Source organism: Babylonia areolata, chromosome 26 (genome assembly GCF_041734735.1).
Source record: "Babylonia areolata isolate BAREFJ2019XMU chromosome 26, ASM4173473v1, whole genome shotgun sequence".
In the NCBI taxonomy this organism is placed as follows: domain Eukaryota; kingdom Metazoa; phylum Mollusca; class Gastropoda; order Neogastropoda; family Buccinidae; genus Babylonia; species Babylonia areolata.
The window spans coordinates 32,729,810-32,744,058 of record NC_134901.1 but is presented as its reverse complement, the minus strand read 5'-3'; the positions used below and the strand labels follow the sequence as shown (position 1 = coordinate 32,744,058).

Sequence of the window (14,249 nt, the reverse complement as noted above, 5' to 3'; positions counted from 1 at the left end):
GATGCTTAGGCACTTACCAGAAAATTTTGTTGTTTTGTTATTTAAGCTTTTTCAAAAGTGCTGGATTGATGGTTTGATGCCAGCACAATGGAAACAGTCTGTTGTAATACCAGTTCATAAACAAGGAAAATGTAAAACAGATAAGAACAGTTACAGGCCAATTGCGCTAACATCACATACTGGTAAGCTGATGGAAAGAATAATTTTGAGAAGACTGATGTACTATTGCCATAAAAATAGAATTATCCCAATTAATCAGGCAGGCTTTCAGAGAGGTAGATCTGCAATTGATAATTTGGTTAAACTTACAACACATGTAAAACAACAATTTGCTAGAAGAAAAAACGTTCTTGCAACTTTCTTTGATATAAAGAAAGCCTATGATCAAGTTTGGCATGCAAAGTTACTCTTTAAACTGAAATCTGTTGGCTTTTCAGGGCGTCTCTATAATTATATCAAAGATTTCCTGACTAAAAGACGTATACAAGTACGAGTTGGAAATAAATACTCAAATCCTAAGACTCTTCACATGGGATTACCCCAAGGTTCTGTTATTACCCCTGTTCTATTTAACATCTTGCTGAACGACTTACCCCAACATTTATCAAAAGACGTGATCCTAGTGCAATGCGCAGATGATATATGTATGTGGATGAATGTAACTATGAAAAGAAATACATCAAAAAGGGCATTAAACTATATTAAGAAAACATACCAAAGAGAAATAGATGAACTGAATAAGTATATTGTCGACAATGGTCTTACATTATCAGCAGAAAAAACCTCACATTATGCTTTTTAACAATGGTAATAATCCAGAAGAGTTACCAACATTTAAAATTGAAAATGAGCCCATTCAGTACAGAGATATGATAAAATTTTTAGGCTTAATGCTTACTTCAAAACTAGCTTGGAATGCCCATATCGAATATATGATAACAAAAGCAAGAAAATGTTTAAACTTGCTCAAAGTTATAAGTAAACAGTACTGGGGACAAGATACAACGATATTGAAACATTTATCATCATCACTTATTCGATCCAAACTATCGTATGAACAAGAAGTCTTTTTCAATGCTCCAAAGTATTTGCTAAAGAAACTTCAAAGCATTGACTGTAAAGCATATAGACTTGCCCTTGGCGTACCTTTCCACGCATCATATAAAGAAACAGGAGAATTACCTTTGGATGAATACCGAAACCTGGCATGTGCTAAATCCGTATTGAGAAGCTCAACAACTGAAAATTTTACATCGGAGGAAGTAAGAATTACATCTGAAAACAACTTCCCAAAAAGGGCTAAAACGATATCTTATCTAACACCAATTGGCACGTTTGTGTGAAACCTTTTCCAAAAGTCCGAAATTAATCCAGATAATGTAGACACGCAGAAAACAGTAAGTCCATGCCCCATTTGGGAGATGAGTAAAGCACAGTTTGATATCAATCATACTGACATTGCAAAAAAAGAAAATCCAAATATCATGGCAACAGAAGTCCGATTACACCTTCAGAATCGATACCGTGACCACTTACATATTTACACAGACGGCTCACTCCTAGACAATGGCCAAGCAGGTTCAGCTTTCGTTATACCAAAACTGAAAACTGAACGATCATACCATATTGGTAAAGATCGGTCAATATTCACAGCTGAACTTATCGCTGTTCTTATGGCTTTAAATTATATTCTTGATCTTCCAGTTTGCCTTCCACAAGTCTTATTTTGTGTTGATTCAAAGTCTGTACTATACGCTTTAAATTCATCAAATTGTAAGAACAAGTCCAAAATAATAATAGAAATAAGTCACATTGTACATCTTATGAATTTGAGAGGAACACGTATAACTTTTTGTTGGGTTCCTTCTCACCTTGGTCTCCTATATAATGAATGGGCTGACAGGGCTGCAAGAAAAGGTGCAAAACACCAACAGGGAACCACATACCTTTATGTACCTTTGTCTGTACAAGAGGGGTACCGCTTACTAGAAAAAGCATCATGGAGCAAAGTCAGGGAAGTATACCAGCAAAATGGCAAAGTTTTAAATAAAAGTATAAATAATATTCAACAACCGGAATCTATCAATCAATCAAATACATTCAGTAATTTATTCAGATTAAGGCAAATTCGGGCATTATCAAACAGGATAAAGCTGAACGCTTTTATAACAAAGTTCAGCAGAGATGTTAAATGCATATGTGGAGAATCTATTTCTAGAAAACACATACTCTTTGAATGTCAGAGTCTGAAATCGTTTTTACCAAACTTCTCGGAAAATTCTTTTGAATGTATTTTTGACAATTTCAAGATGCTATCTGCTATTGCAGAAGGTTTGCTGCATAGTCCAATTGGACATTTGTTATAGTTGTTACAGTTGTTTGATGTTAGCGTTTCCTTCTATATTGTGCCTATGTCTCCCGTTTTAATGCTTTATTTTTTCCAATGCTCTGTATCTTTCCCCACCACACACACACAAACACACACACACACACATGCGTACACACACATACACACACACCATTTTTCACCCTCTGCCCAATACCGTTCCCTCCACCACGCCCCGCCCTCCACCCTCCCGCACCCCCCATCCTTTTTTACCCCCCGTCTAATATCACTTTTAAAGTGGAAGACGTTAAACTGAAGACTACACACACACACACACACAGACACACATATATATCCATTTTGTAGATTTTGAAACCGCGGTCGACAGTGTTTGCCATGATGCAATGCTACCGAAATTACACAGAGACTAAAACAGAAAAAGTTGAAAGTGAAATGGGGAGCACAGGGTAGCATGAGGCAAAGTACAACATCCAGATGCTAAAACGTACGTGGATGTAGTGCACTCGCCATGGAGGCGCTAAGGGAAATGAGCGAACTGAGCGTTCTGACGGACTTGCTGGTAGCGTAACAACTAGCGACATCTGGGAATATCTGAAGTCGAAGAAGTTGGTCTCAAATAGGAATAAAAGGAAAATATTTAAAAATCATTAAAATAATCAGTATGTACACAAATGCAAAAATCACATCACGAAACCGCTACAGCAGAGTTGTTATCCGAAAGGGTGTACATCAGGGAAACACATTCAGCCTTACTATGTTCAATAATTCATAAATGACACCACAAGTACGACGAATTTCCCCCACGACTCACTGTTTCAACTTATAGAATCCAATACCTTCTGCAAACAGGCAATTTAGCTATTCTATCGTTATCAAAAGGTGGATTTCAACGAAAACGTCATACTTTACACTTGTTTTGTGATGAATGGAGATTTCGATTGAACAGAGAAAAGTCAAAAGTGGTTGTATTTTTGAGGGCTTACTCTTAAGTATCTATACATTTTAAACGTGGAGAAGATATACTCCAAACATCAGAAGAATATATCATGGGGTGATATTTCACAGAAACGGCACAGGAGCACAGGATCGTATAAAAATCAGACGAATAAGGCTCTGTATATACTAAGAAAATTTCGCAGTGCAGATAGCAATTCAAATATGATGTGTGAATTATATGATATTTTAAAAACACCTACATTATGCAAATATAGCATGAGTTTGGTTTCTGTATAGGGTAGCAGGAGATGCGTCATTTGATTCATTGAAATCATTCTGCAATTGTTCATACGAATAAATGTTCCAGTAAAAACGTTAATGTGAAGTTTTGTACACAGTTATTTGGAATACATAAAAGAACAATGGTTCTCCCAGTTTTGGGCGATGTATGAATATTTCCTATTTGCCTAGAATAATTTGTCTGTTGGATTACTGCTCCCTCAAAATTCACTTGTATATACAGCAGATAGAGACACACATTACCAGAAAAACCCCACTAATGATCGGTGGCTGCTTTTCAATTAGATGTATTTACTAACACACGAATACATCATGTTTGAAAACATAAATTCACGTTTAATATCAATAATGAAATGAAATAAAAACCGAATATGTAAATTCTGGTAAAACAAAAGCAGATTGGTTAATCTACACTCGATTTTTACAATATTGTTGTGACAAACTTTAACACTGAATCGTATCACGGCAAATATAAAACACAGGCAACCAGTGACCAGCCTGACATGTCAAACAGGAAGGTACAAAAATACACCGAAAAAACAAAGACTGAAAGAGTTCGAAGATGAAATTCATCTGATGTATAATTGTGTGAATTATTGTACGTGTGTGAGTAAATGTGCGTGTGTATGTGTGAGTAAATGTGTGTGTGTGTGTGTGTGTGTGTGTGTGTGTGTGTGTGTGTTTCTGCAATACAATAAAATACCATATGATACAATACATCTTTATTCATCCATTATGCATCCACAGGCTCGTCACTCCCCCAACACAAAATCTCAGCGCATATCCAAAAGTCCAGTACACACACGCACATACACACACAGCGTGAGAAAGGTTGGACCAAAAAATCGAAAAGCTACACATCAAAAGCAAAATACATACGAGCATGCAATACACGACAGCAGCTTCATTTCAACACACACAACACTAATCACCCTCCCCTCCACACACATGATAGTCCATTGTGATAAATAACAAAAGAAAACATGAGGACAAGACGGAGGCAATAAACGCAGTGGTGTGTCAGATGGACCCGTGAAAGGGGTCAGGGGGGAGGCAGTCACTGAGGGTCGAACTTAAAGATGACCCAGTAGATGATGTTGAAGATGAGGAAGGCCAGGGGAAAGAAGACACGGGCACACTTGTCAGCCAGGCGTGCCTTCTGCAGCCCTGTCTCTGTGTCACGTTCCAGCAAGCGCCGTTTGAGGACGTTCCATTTGCTGAGCGTCTTCTCCGTCTCCTGATCATCAGCCCGCGAACAATGGTAATTGTTTTGATGTAATATTTCAGTCAGATCATGGGATTTGGACATTCATCATCGAAGAAATCTCAAACAACGGGGATATCGTTAACAACGAGAACGACAACAAAATTACAGATTAAAACTACTGCATAGAGCAAAGACCTATATTATATAACGGGAATTATGAGCAATCAGGAACTCCATATTTTACAAACTCTTGTAATAAAATGAAATCACGGTAGGTAGATTGGGAGAAGTAATAAATGTGCCAAACAGTCGAAATAGAATATATTATACAAAACCCACAGATTCAAGTTCACTGCTCATGTAAAATAATGATAAATAAATAACAATGTACATTTATATAGCGCTCTTTCTCTCTAAAAGCTCAGGGCGCTTTACATGAAAGAAAAATGTTACAAATTACAAATAATTCATGACCACTCTTTCTCAAAACCCCTCCACCCACACACTCTCCCTTTCCCACTCTTCATGCACCCAAAGTGAGCTGACATGGGTTGTGATGGAGAACAAGGAAGCTGAGAGTGCTTATAGATAGGTTTTAAAAGATAAGTTTTTAGTGATGAACGAAAGGCAGAGACAGAATCAGATGCACGGATATGATGAGGAAGGTTGTTTCAGATGTGAGGAGCAGCAAAGAGGAAAGAACGTAAAAATGAGTTGACAAAAGCTGGCAGTAAAGCGAGCGGCTGTATAATTCATAGGGTCTGGATTCCCAAACCACATCGTCCGCTTCTCCTCTTTGTCCCCCTCACCACCACCACCCCACCCCCCCAAAGCCCCTAGCACTAATTCTGGCGGTCGAGCTGTCGGGTTATCAGGAATACAAGGAGTTTAATACCTAATGTGAAAGAATAATCTGTTTGAAATTAATCAAATGATAACGTGACAACACAACTGAAGTCACTGCGTGTTATTGTTTAGTTATTTTTACTTCCATGTGCATATGAGTTTGTCAGTGTATGAATCAGAATCAGAATCAAATTTAATGTCAAGTAAACCATAACAAGGTTGATAAGATACGCATGGAAAGTTACCAGTACCACAACATCTGTCACGTATTTGGACGATCACGACAGTTACTTCGGTTATGACTGCTGCATTTTTGATCGAGTCTTCTGCAATTTTTGGATAGCACTGGTCTTTAGAAAATGGGTTCCATTTCCTTGCTGTGTCACAGATGATGCAGTAATCTTTTGAAAACAAAACAGTTGAAGGTTGCAGCGGAAGTTGTCTTTTTTCTCGGAAGTTGATGGTCCGGCTGTGTCATCCTCCTTCTCTCTGGTTTTCTGTCCACATGTCAATATTTCACTGTTTGCATTTGCATTTAAGAACATGTCTGACGTTGCAAATTTTCTGTGACACGTTCCGTTAATGTGTACAATGTCTCATCCACTCTTTTGCAAACTTTTTCATGTAATCTTCAAAACTTATGCGGGTTTTGTGAACACATCGTATTTAATATTTCTCTGTCTGAGCCTTGCTTTCTTCTGTCTCAATGTTAATTTTGTTGTGAACTATGCAGAATTTGTGTGTCCATGCTCGTGGGATTTCTGTTTAACACAAAGAAAATAGTGTAAGTTCATTATGTGGGTACTGTGGCGTTGCAACCAGGTATACCCCTAGACTTCATTTATGTAGTTTAAGAAAAGGAAAAGCAACCTACATATACGCTCCCTCTGTATGAATACAGACACCCGACAGATTGAAGTGTTTGATTTCTTTCATTAAAATGAATTGCAAAAAGAAAAGAAAAGACACCCCATTTCCTTTACAATATGCCATTGCGGTCGGCTGGGCCAGAAATGTGTCAACTAGATTGATTAATGCAATACTATATATGTAACACATATGTATTGTCATGCAGTGCTTAATTATGTTAGCAGTTAACTCTCGTCATAAAGAAATCCTTTGATCAGTAACTAGATTGTTGACGTCAGTTTGAGCATTTTCAGTTAGCCGGCAGTATTTGATCACGTGATAAGTTATCACGATACTAATCCACTAGTTCACTCTAATTCCTTTCTGTCAACATAAAGAAACTGACTGTTTGATGAAATATGTGGACACTGTTATCACGATACTAATCCAATAGTTCACTCTAATTCCTTTCTGTCAACATAAAGAAACTGACTGTTTGATGAAATATGTGGACACAGTGCCGTTTTCAAGCACATATACTCCCAAAGGTCATTTCCAAGGCCCAAAGAAGGAAAAATGACCTATATGTAACCCCTCAAGAAATCTCCACTCTTCCTCTGACTGTTATCTTTTGAAAATTCCTCGTGTCAATACAAGAACCCATGATGAACATTCTTTCTTCTTTGCTGCTCCTCACATCTGCAACAACATTCCTCATCATGTCCGTGCATCTAATTCTATCTCTGCTTTTCGCTCAACACTAAAAACTCATCTGTTTAAAACATATCTATAAGCATTCTCGGCTTCCGCGTTCTCCAAAGCCACCCATGTCAGCTCACTTTGGATGCATCAAGTGTGGGAAAGGGTGTGTGCGGGGGGAGGGGTGTTGAGAAAGAGTGGTCATGATTTATTTATGTAATTTGTAATATTTTTCTTTCATGTAAAACGCCCTGAGCTGTTAGAGAGCAAGAGCGCTATATAAATACACACTGTTATTATTATTTATCATGATTATTACATACCACCCCCCTGCATCAAAACCGTAATCTAAACTTGGCAGACAGGCAAATTATGATTTCTTATGCAGAAAGACACAATAAAATCACAATGAAAAGCTCCCCCCCACACCGCTCCCTCCCCTCCCGCCAGCGGGTTAAGTATTAGCATTTGCCATCCGACAGACTAACATACATATATACACACCACACCAACATCTTTTTCTTTCTGTTCCGTACGGCCAGGCAAGAGGTGTCTGTCACAGCTGGAGGTGGCCCGGTGTCCCGCGCTGGGCTGGAAGGGGCTGCTGTACCGCTTCTCCACGCGGGACTGAACGTTCACGTATGCGAATTCCAATAGGGCGGCGAACACAAAGGCCAGGCAACCCTGGAAATACACGATATATCCCCACCCCCAACCCTCCTTTGTTGCGGCATACATTATCATCCAGCATATGTTGTCACCGGCGACGATATTTGCCCGGTGGCAATGCGTGCCCGGCGAAAACATTTGCCTCAACAACCCTCCCACCTTTCCACACACAGGCACACATGTATATACACAATATACTGTAAACTGTCTCTCTCTCTCTCTCTCTCTCTCTGTGGTAGCTTATCCTTCACACACTCCTTCTCTCAGCGTCCCACCCTCATCCTCTCTACACCCCGTCCCCCCTCTCTTCTGCTCTCTTCATCCACCCTCCCCCTTTTTCTCTCCCTTCTTTCCACTGTCTCACTGACCGCCATCCAGACGTCGATGGCCTTGATGTAGGAGACTTTGGGCAGGGAGGCCTTTTCCCCCGTGCTCTGCGTGGTCATGGTCAGCACGGTCAGCAGCCCCAGCGACACGCGGGCCGGGATGGCGTCCAGGTCGATCCAGAACGACACCCAGCTGAGCATGACGATGAGGCAGGAGGGCACGTACACCTGGCACACGTAGTATCCGAACTCCCGCCTCAGCAGGAAGTCAGCCTTGATGCACGCGTACTCACCTGCCAGCAGGGCACGTGTCAATTACTTTCATTTCGTCACATCGACACACACACATCAGGTGGCATGGCGGACACTGAGAGATGATCATCCTCGGAGAGCTGGAGGAGGGCCTTGATCACACAGACACCAACCACAGCACGTTCATGTACGTAGCGAGCATGATATGTCGGGCGATCGGTATTCGAGTTCATTATTTTTCAATACTCTTGTCACCAATGACGTCTTGTAACTGCAGTCAGTTAATGAATGGCTAATTGTCGGAAGGTTATCAGTGTCTGGCTAAACACACATAGGTCCACACTCAGACACACACACTCATTCGCACACAAAATACACACACACACACACACACACAAAACACACATTCACACACACGCACACACACACACACACACACACACACACGGGAAAGAGGCAGACATAACATATATAACGTCCAACGTGCTTTGCGCATAATTATAAATCCGCAAAGGGTGATATATTTCGTGAATAAAGTAATTATTATGTATGTGGAGGGTAGGCAGACATCCGTTCCATCCATCTGTTCAAAAACCAGTCACCGGGATTGCTGTATACCTTCGTGTTCAATCAGCGAGAATGCCGAGATCAGTGGGTGTGTGACTTTCTGCCGACTGATGGGAGACAACTCTTACCCCATTACTTGACAGACAGGACATCTGTTCCTGCCCGTGTTTCGTCGCACTTTGTTTACTGATATTGCGATTTGCTAAAGCATATCTTAAAAGGTTCAGGAAATAAAGGTGCAAGTAACACGCCCTATCTAACTCTTTTTGTAGCTTTTAACCTTTCACTTGAAAAAAAAAAAAAATCCCCCAGAATGAGAGTCATCAATTGCTGCCTGTCACTGCATGTTAGTCAAATGCCAACATCAAAAATGACTGTGACAAGAACAGGGAGAAAACACGAACGCACATTCTCTCTCAAACACAGCTTGTGTCCCCCTTTTTTTCATGATGTCTGTAGTTAGGTGAGCGCGCACATACACGCGTATACACACATGTTCTTTGGCCCGCACGCACGCATTTAGTGCGTAAGTATGTGTATGTGTACGCGGGCACGCACGGCAGCGAAGCACACACAGGAAAAAGGTTAAAAGGGAACAGATCACACGCGCGCGCGAACACACACACACACACACACACACACACACACACAAACGCCCCACCCCCCCACTCCACACGGAGTTATCACCAGTGATCATGCTGCCTTCATCAAAGGTGAAGTCGCATTGGCCCGTGTGGCCGAGGCGGACATCAAAGCGGGGCAGAGTGACGCCTTTTCTGATGATTACGGGCTGCTCACTCCAATGGAACAGTACGTTCTCCACACTGTAGCTGTCTGCACAGCACAACCAACCCATTCATCACAACCCTCCACCTCCCTCCTCAAGATACTAGATAACAAGAAAGGCAAGGCCTTCAAGACTCACTTGTGATACACACTTAAACAAAAAAAGCTTTAAAAAAATCAAAAATTAGTTTGTTGGAATGTGATCTCTATTCGTTATTATGATCATATACAGCTTCAAAAAAAAAGAAAAAAAGAAAAAAAAAAAGGGTGGGGGGTGGGGGGTGGGGGCTTCAATGCGGATTCGAACCACGGATGTTTGGATAGAGAACAAGTGTTTTTTTTACCCACAGCGCTAACGCTGGTTAAAGATTGACGTTTAAAGATTATTACTTGAGCATATTCTTTTAGCGGAGTGAATCAACAGTGGCAATCCAAGTCATAACGCGGTTTAAATCATGTTATTTCGGTATATCTCGTGTATAAATACATTCTTCCAAGTCCGAGGTAAAGGAGACGTTCCTATCACCTCAAAAACACTGCAATTGTTGTCCGTTTTTGTAGATCTGCAGAGATCCGTGATTGACAAACTTTGTCTTTCCACTTACTGAGAAACAATGACACCTTCCATTCAATTTCTTTTTTCTGTTCATTCTAGTTAATTCAGTATCCACTTTAAAACATTCATATGCAGTAAACACGTTGATGATTATTTAAGAAATTCTTTTAATTCGGCGGTAAAGGAGACGTTGCCATCCCGTCAGGCTTTGCAACATATTTTGTCAAGATCTGCACTGACCAGTGCCGTGTAGACGAGGCAGTGAAACGGTCGATTCAAATTTTCTTTTATGTTCATTCTAGTTAATTCAGTGTCCACTTTAGAATATTTATATGCAGCAAACACGTCAATAATGTACTAAGTGTCAGTGTATGTGTTCAGTCCAGAATGTGTATAAACATTTTCTTTGCTTTTAATTGCGAACAAGAATAACGAGGTCATGGCGAATTCTCATCAGACAATCGGGAAGCTGCAAATGGGTAAGAGCGGTTTTCGGAACGCGAAATGAACACCGACGAAATAAACTGTTAATGATTCGGAAATACGACTTACAACCTGTTATTGGTATGACTGTGAAGTTTTTTTCCCTACTATTTTAAAGCCAAATTTGGTATTGGCAGACAAAGTATGTCCGGTGAAAATGGCAATGTCAAAGTTTGCCACGGACACACACACACACACACACACACACAACCGAACACCGGGTAATAACATAGACTCACTTTGTTTACACAAATGAGTCAATATGTAAAGGAGAAGAAAAATCGAAGCTTTGAATCTAATGATTCGTCAGTGGAAATTTCAGCTGACGTTTAATCTATGTAAAACGAACAAGTTGACTGACCAAGAAAGTAAAAGAAGGAAGAGAAGCAAACATACACACAGACTGATAGACATGTAAATAGTGTAAGACATGCAAATAGTCTAAGTCTGACACTCACAGCTGCCGATGGCGACAAAGCAAGTCTGTTCGTCATGAGGATATCGTCGCAGATGCATGTCACAGCTGAGTGACATAGAAATCCTGCAACAGAGTCACATTTCTCAACTAATTTGTTTTCTCTAACATTTTCTTTGCTTGTTTTTGCTGTAAATTTTTGCATATCTAAATCAATCAACCGATACATTACTTATATCAGCAAGCTATAGCTACTAATAACGCTGATGTGATCACTATGTCGGGAAACGATTCATGACATCTGTTTGGCCAGAACAGTGGTAAACCTGGTCATTTGCATTCTCAAGAACTACAAACGGATCAAATGGATAATCCGGTCTTCTTTCTGTGTAATTTGTTGTTTATCAATATGATCTCTCTCTCTCTCTCTCTCACACACACACACACACACACACACACACACACATATATATATATATATATACATACATACATATATATATATACATCTATCTATCTATCCATATGGAGTGGTGACGTCCCCATAAGGAAGCGAGAAAATCTTACCGCAGGAGATGGAACCCCACACTGGGCAGCATTTCCTCCCCGTCCACAAGATCTTGAGTGGTGGTCTTGACGCTAGTCATTCGGATGACCAAGGTCGATCATGTGTGCAGCATGCACTTAGAACCAGTAAAAGAATCCACAGGAACAAAAGCAACCCCCAGCAACATGAGTCCCAAAGCTACTCAATACTTGAATTGACTGTTAAACCATTAACATGAGTCCCAAAGCTACCCAATACTTGAATTGACTGTTAAATCATTAACATGAGTCCCAAAGCTACCCAATACTTGAATTGACTGTTAAATCATTAACATGAGTCCCAAAGCTACCCAATACTTGAGTTAACTGTTAAACCATTAACATGAGTCCCAAAGCTACCCAATACTCGAATTAACTGTTAAACCATTAACATGAGTCCCAAAGCTACCCAATACTTGAATTAACTGTTGAACCGTTAACATGAGTCCCAAAGCTACCCAATACTTGAATTGACTGTTAAATCATTAACATGAGTCCCAAAGCTACCCAATACTTGAATTGACTGTTAAACCATTAACATGAGTCCCAAAGCTACCCAATACTTGAATTGACTGTTAAACCATTAACATGAGTCCCAAAGCTACCCAATACTTGAATTGACTGTTAAACCATTAACATGAGTCCCAAAGCTACCCAATACTTGAATTGACTGTTAAACCATTAACATGAGTCCCAAAGCTACCCAATACTCGAATTCACTGTTAAACCATTAACATGAGTCCCAATGCGTCCCACTTAAATGAATTAACTGTTAAACCATTAACATGAGTCCCAAAGCTACCCAATACTTGAATTGACTGTTAAATCATTAACATGAGTCCCAAAGCTACCCAATACTTGAATTAACTGTTAAACCATTAACATGAGTCCCAAAGCTACCCAATACTTGAATTACTGTTAAACCATTAACATGAGTCCCAAAGCTACCCAATACTTGAATTGACTGTTAAATCATTAACATGAGTCCCAAAGCTACCCAATACTTGAATTGACTGTTAAATCATTAACATGAGTCCCAAAGCTACCCAATACTTGAATTGACTGTTAAATCATTAACATGAGTCCCAAAGCTACCCAATACTTGAATTAACTGTTAAACCATTAACATGAGTCCCAAAGCTACCCAATACTCGAATTAACTGTTAAACCATTAACATGAGTCCCAAAGCTACCCAATACTTGAATTAACTGTTAAACCATTAACATGAGTCCCAAAGCTACCCAATACTTGAATTAACTGTTAAACCATTAACATGAGTCCCAAAGCTACCCAATACTTGAATTGACTGTTAAATCATTAACATGAGTCCCAAAGCTACCCAATACTTGAATTAACTGTTAAACCATTAACATGAGTCCCAAAGCTACCCAATACTTGAATTAACTGTTAAACCATTAACATGAGTCCCAAAGCTACCCAGTACTTGAATTGACTGTTAAACCATTAACATGAGTCCCAAAGCTACCCAATACTTGAATTGACTGTTAAATCATTAACATGAGTCCCAAAGCTACCCAATACTTGATTTGACTGTTAAATCATTAACATGAATCCCAAAGCTATCCAATACTTGAATTGACTGTTAAATCATTAACATGAGTCCCAAAGCTACCCAATACTTGAATTGACTGTTAAATCATTAACATGAGTCCCAAAGCTACCCAATACTTGAATTAACTGTTAAACCATTAACATGAGTCCCAAAGCTACCCAATACTCGAATTAACTGTTAAACCATTAACATGAGTCCCAAAGCTACCCAATACTTGAATTAACTGTTAAACCATTAACATGAGTCCCAAAGCTACCCAATACTTGAATTAACTGTTAAACCATTAACATGAGTCCCAAAGCTACCCAATACTTGAATTGACTGTTAAATCATTAACATGAGTCCCAAAGCTAACCCAATACTTGAATTGACTGTTAAATCATTAACATGAGTCCCAAAGCTACCCAATACTTGAATTAACTGTTAAATCATTAACATGAGTCCCAAAGCTACCCAATACTCGAATTAACTGTTAAACCATTAACATGAGTCCCAAAGCTACCCAATACTCGAATTCACTGTTAAACCATTAACATGAGTCCCAATGCGTCCCACTTAAATGAATTAACTGTTAAACCATTAACATGAGTCCCAAAGCTACCCAATACTTGAATTGACTGTTAAATCATTAACATGAGTCCCAAAGCTACCCAATACTTGAATTAACTGTTAAACCATTAACATGAGTCCCAAAGCTACCCAATACTTGAATTAACTGTTAAACCATTAACATGAGTCCCAAAGCTACCCAGTACTTGAATTGACTGTTAAACCATTAACATGAGTCCCAATGCGTCCCAGTTAAATCAGATAAAATTACATTATTAATCATGTTGAAATTCGTTTGTGCAA

General features: G+C 39.5%; 1 protein-coding gene across 1 annotated transcript in view; it reads right to left on the bottom strand.

The window, feature by feature from the left end:
• Window positions 1-2,674: 2,674 nt before the first annotated feature.
• Window positions 2,675-14,249, bottom strand: part of LOC143300529 (glycine receptor subunit alpha-2-like) — a 59,665-nt gene continuing 48,090 nt past the window's right edge. The window contains exons 8-12 of the mRNA XM_076614267.1: window positions 11,282-11,364; window positions 9,686-9,832; window positions 8,222-8,472; window positions 7,689-7,868; window positions 2,675-4,820 (exon numbers count right to left, since the gene is read on the bottom strand). Coding sequence (XP_076470382.1) covers window positions 4,641-4,820; window positions 7,689-7,868; window positions 8,222-8,472; window positions 9,686-9,832; window positions 11,282-11,364 — 841 coding nt within the window. The 3' untranslated portion in view covers window positions 2,675-4,640. The remainder of the gene's footprint in view (window positions 4,821-7,688; window positions 7,869-8,221; window positions 8,473-9,685; window positions 9,833-11,281; window positions 11,365-14,249) is intronic.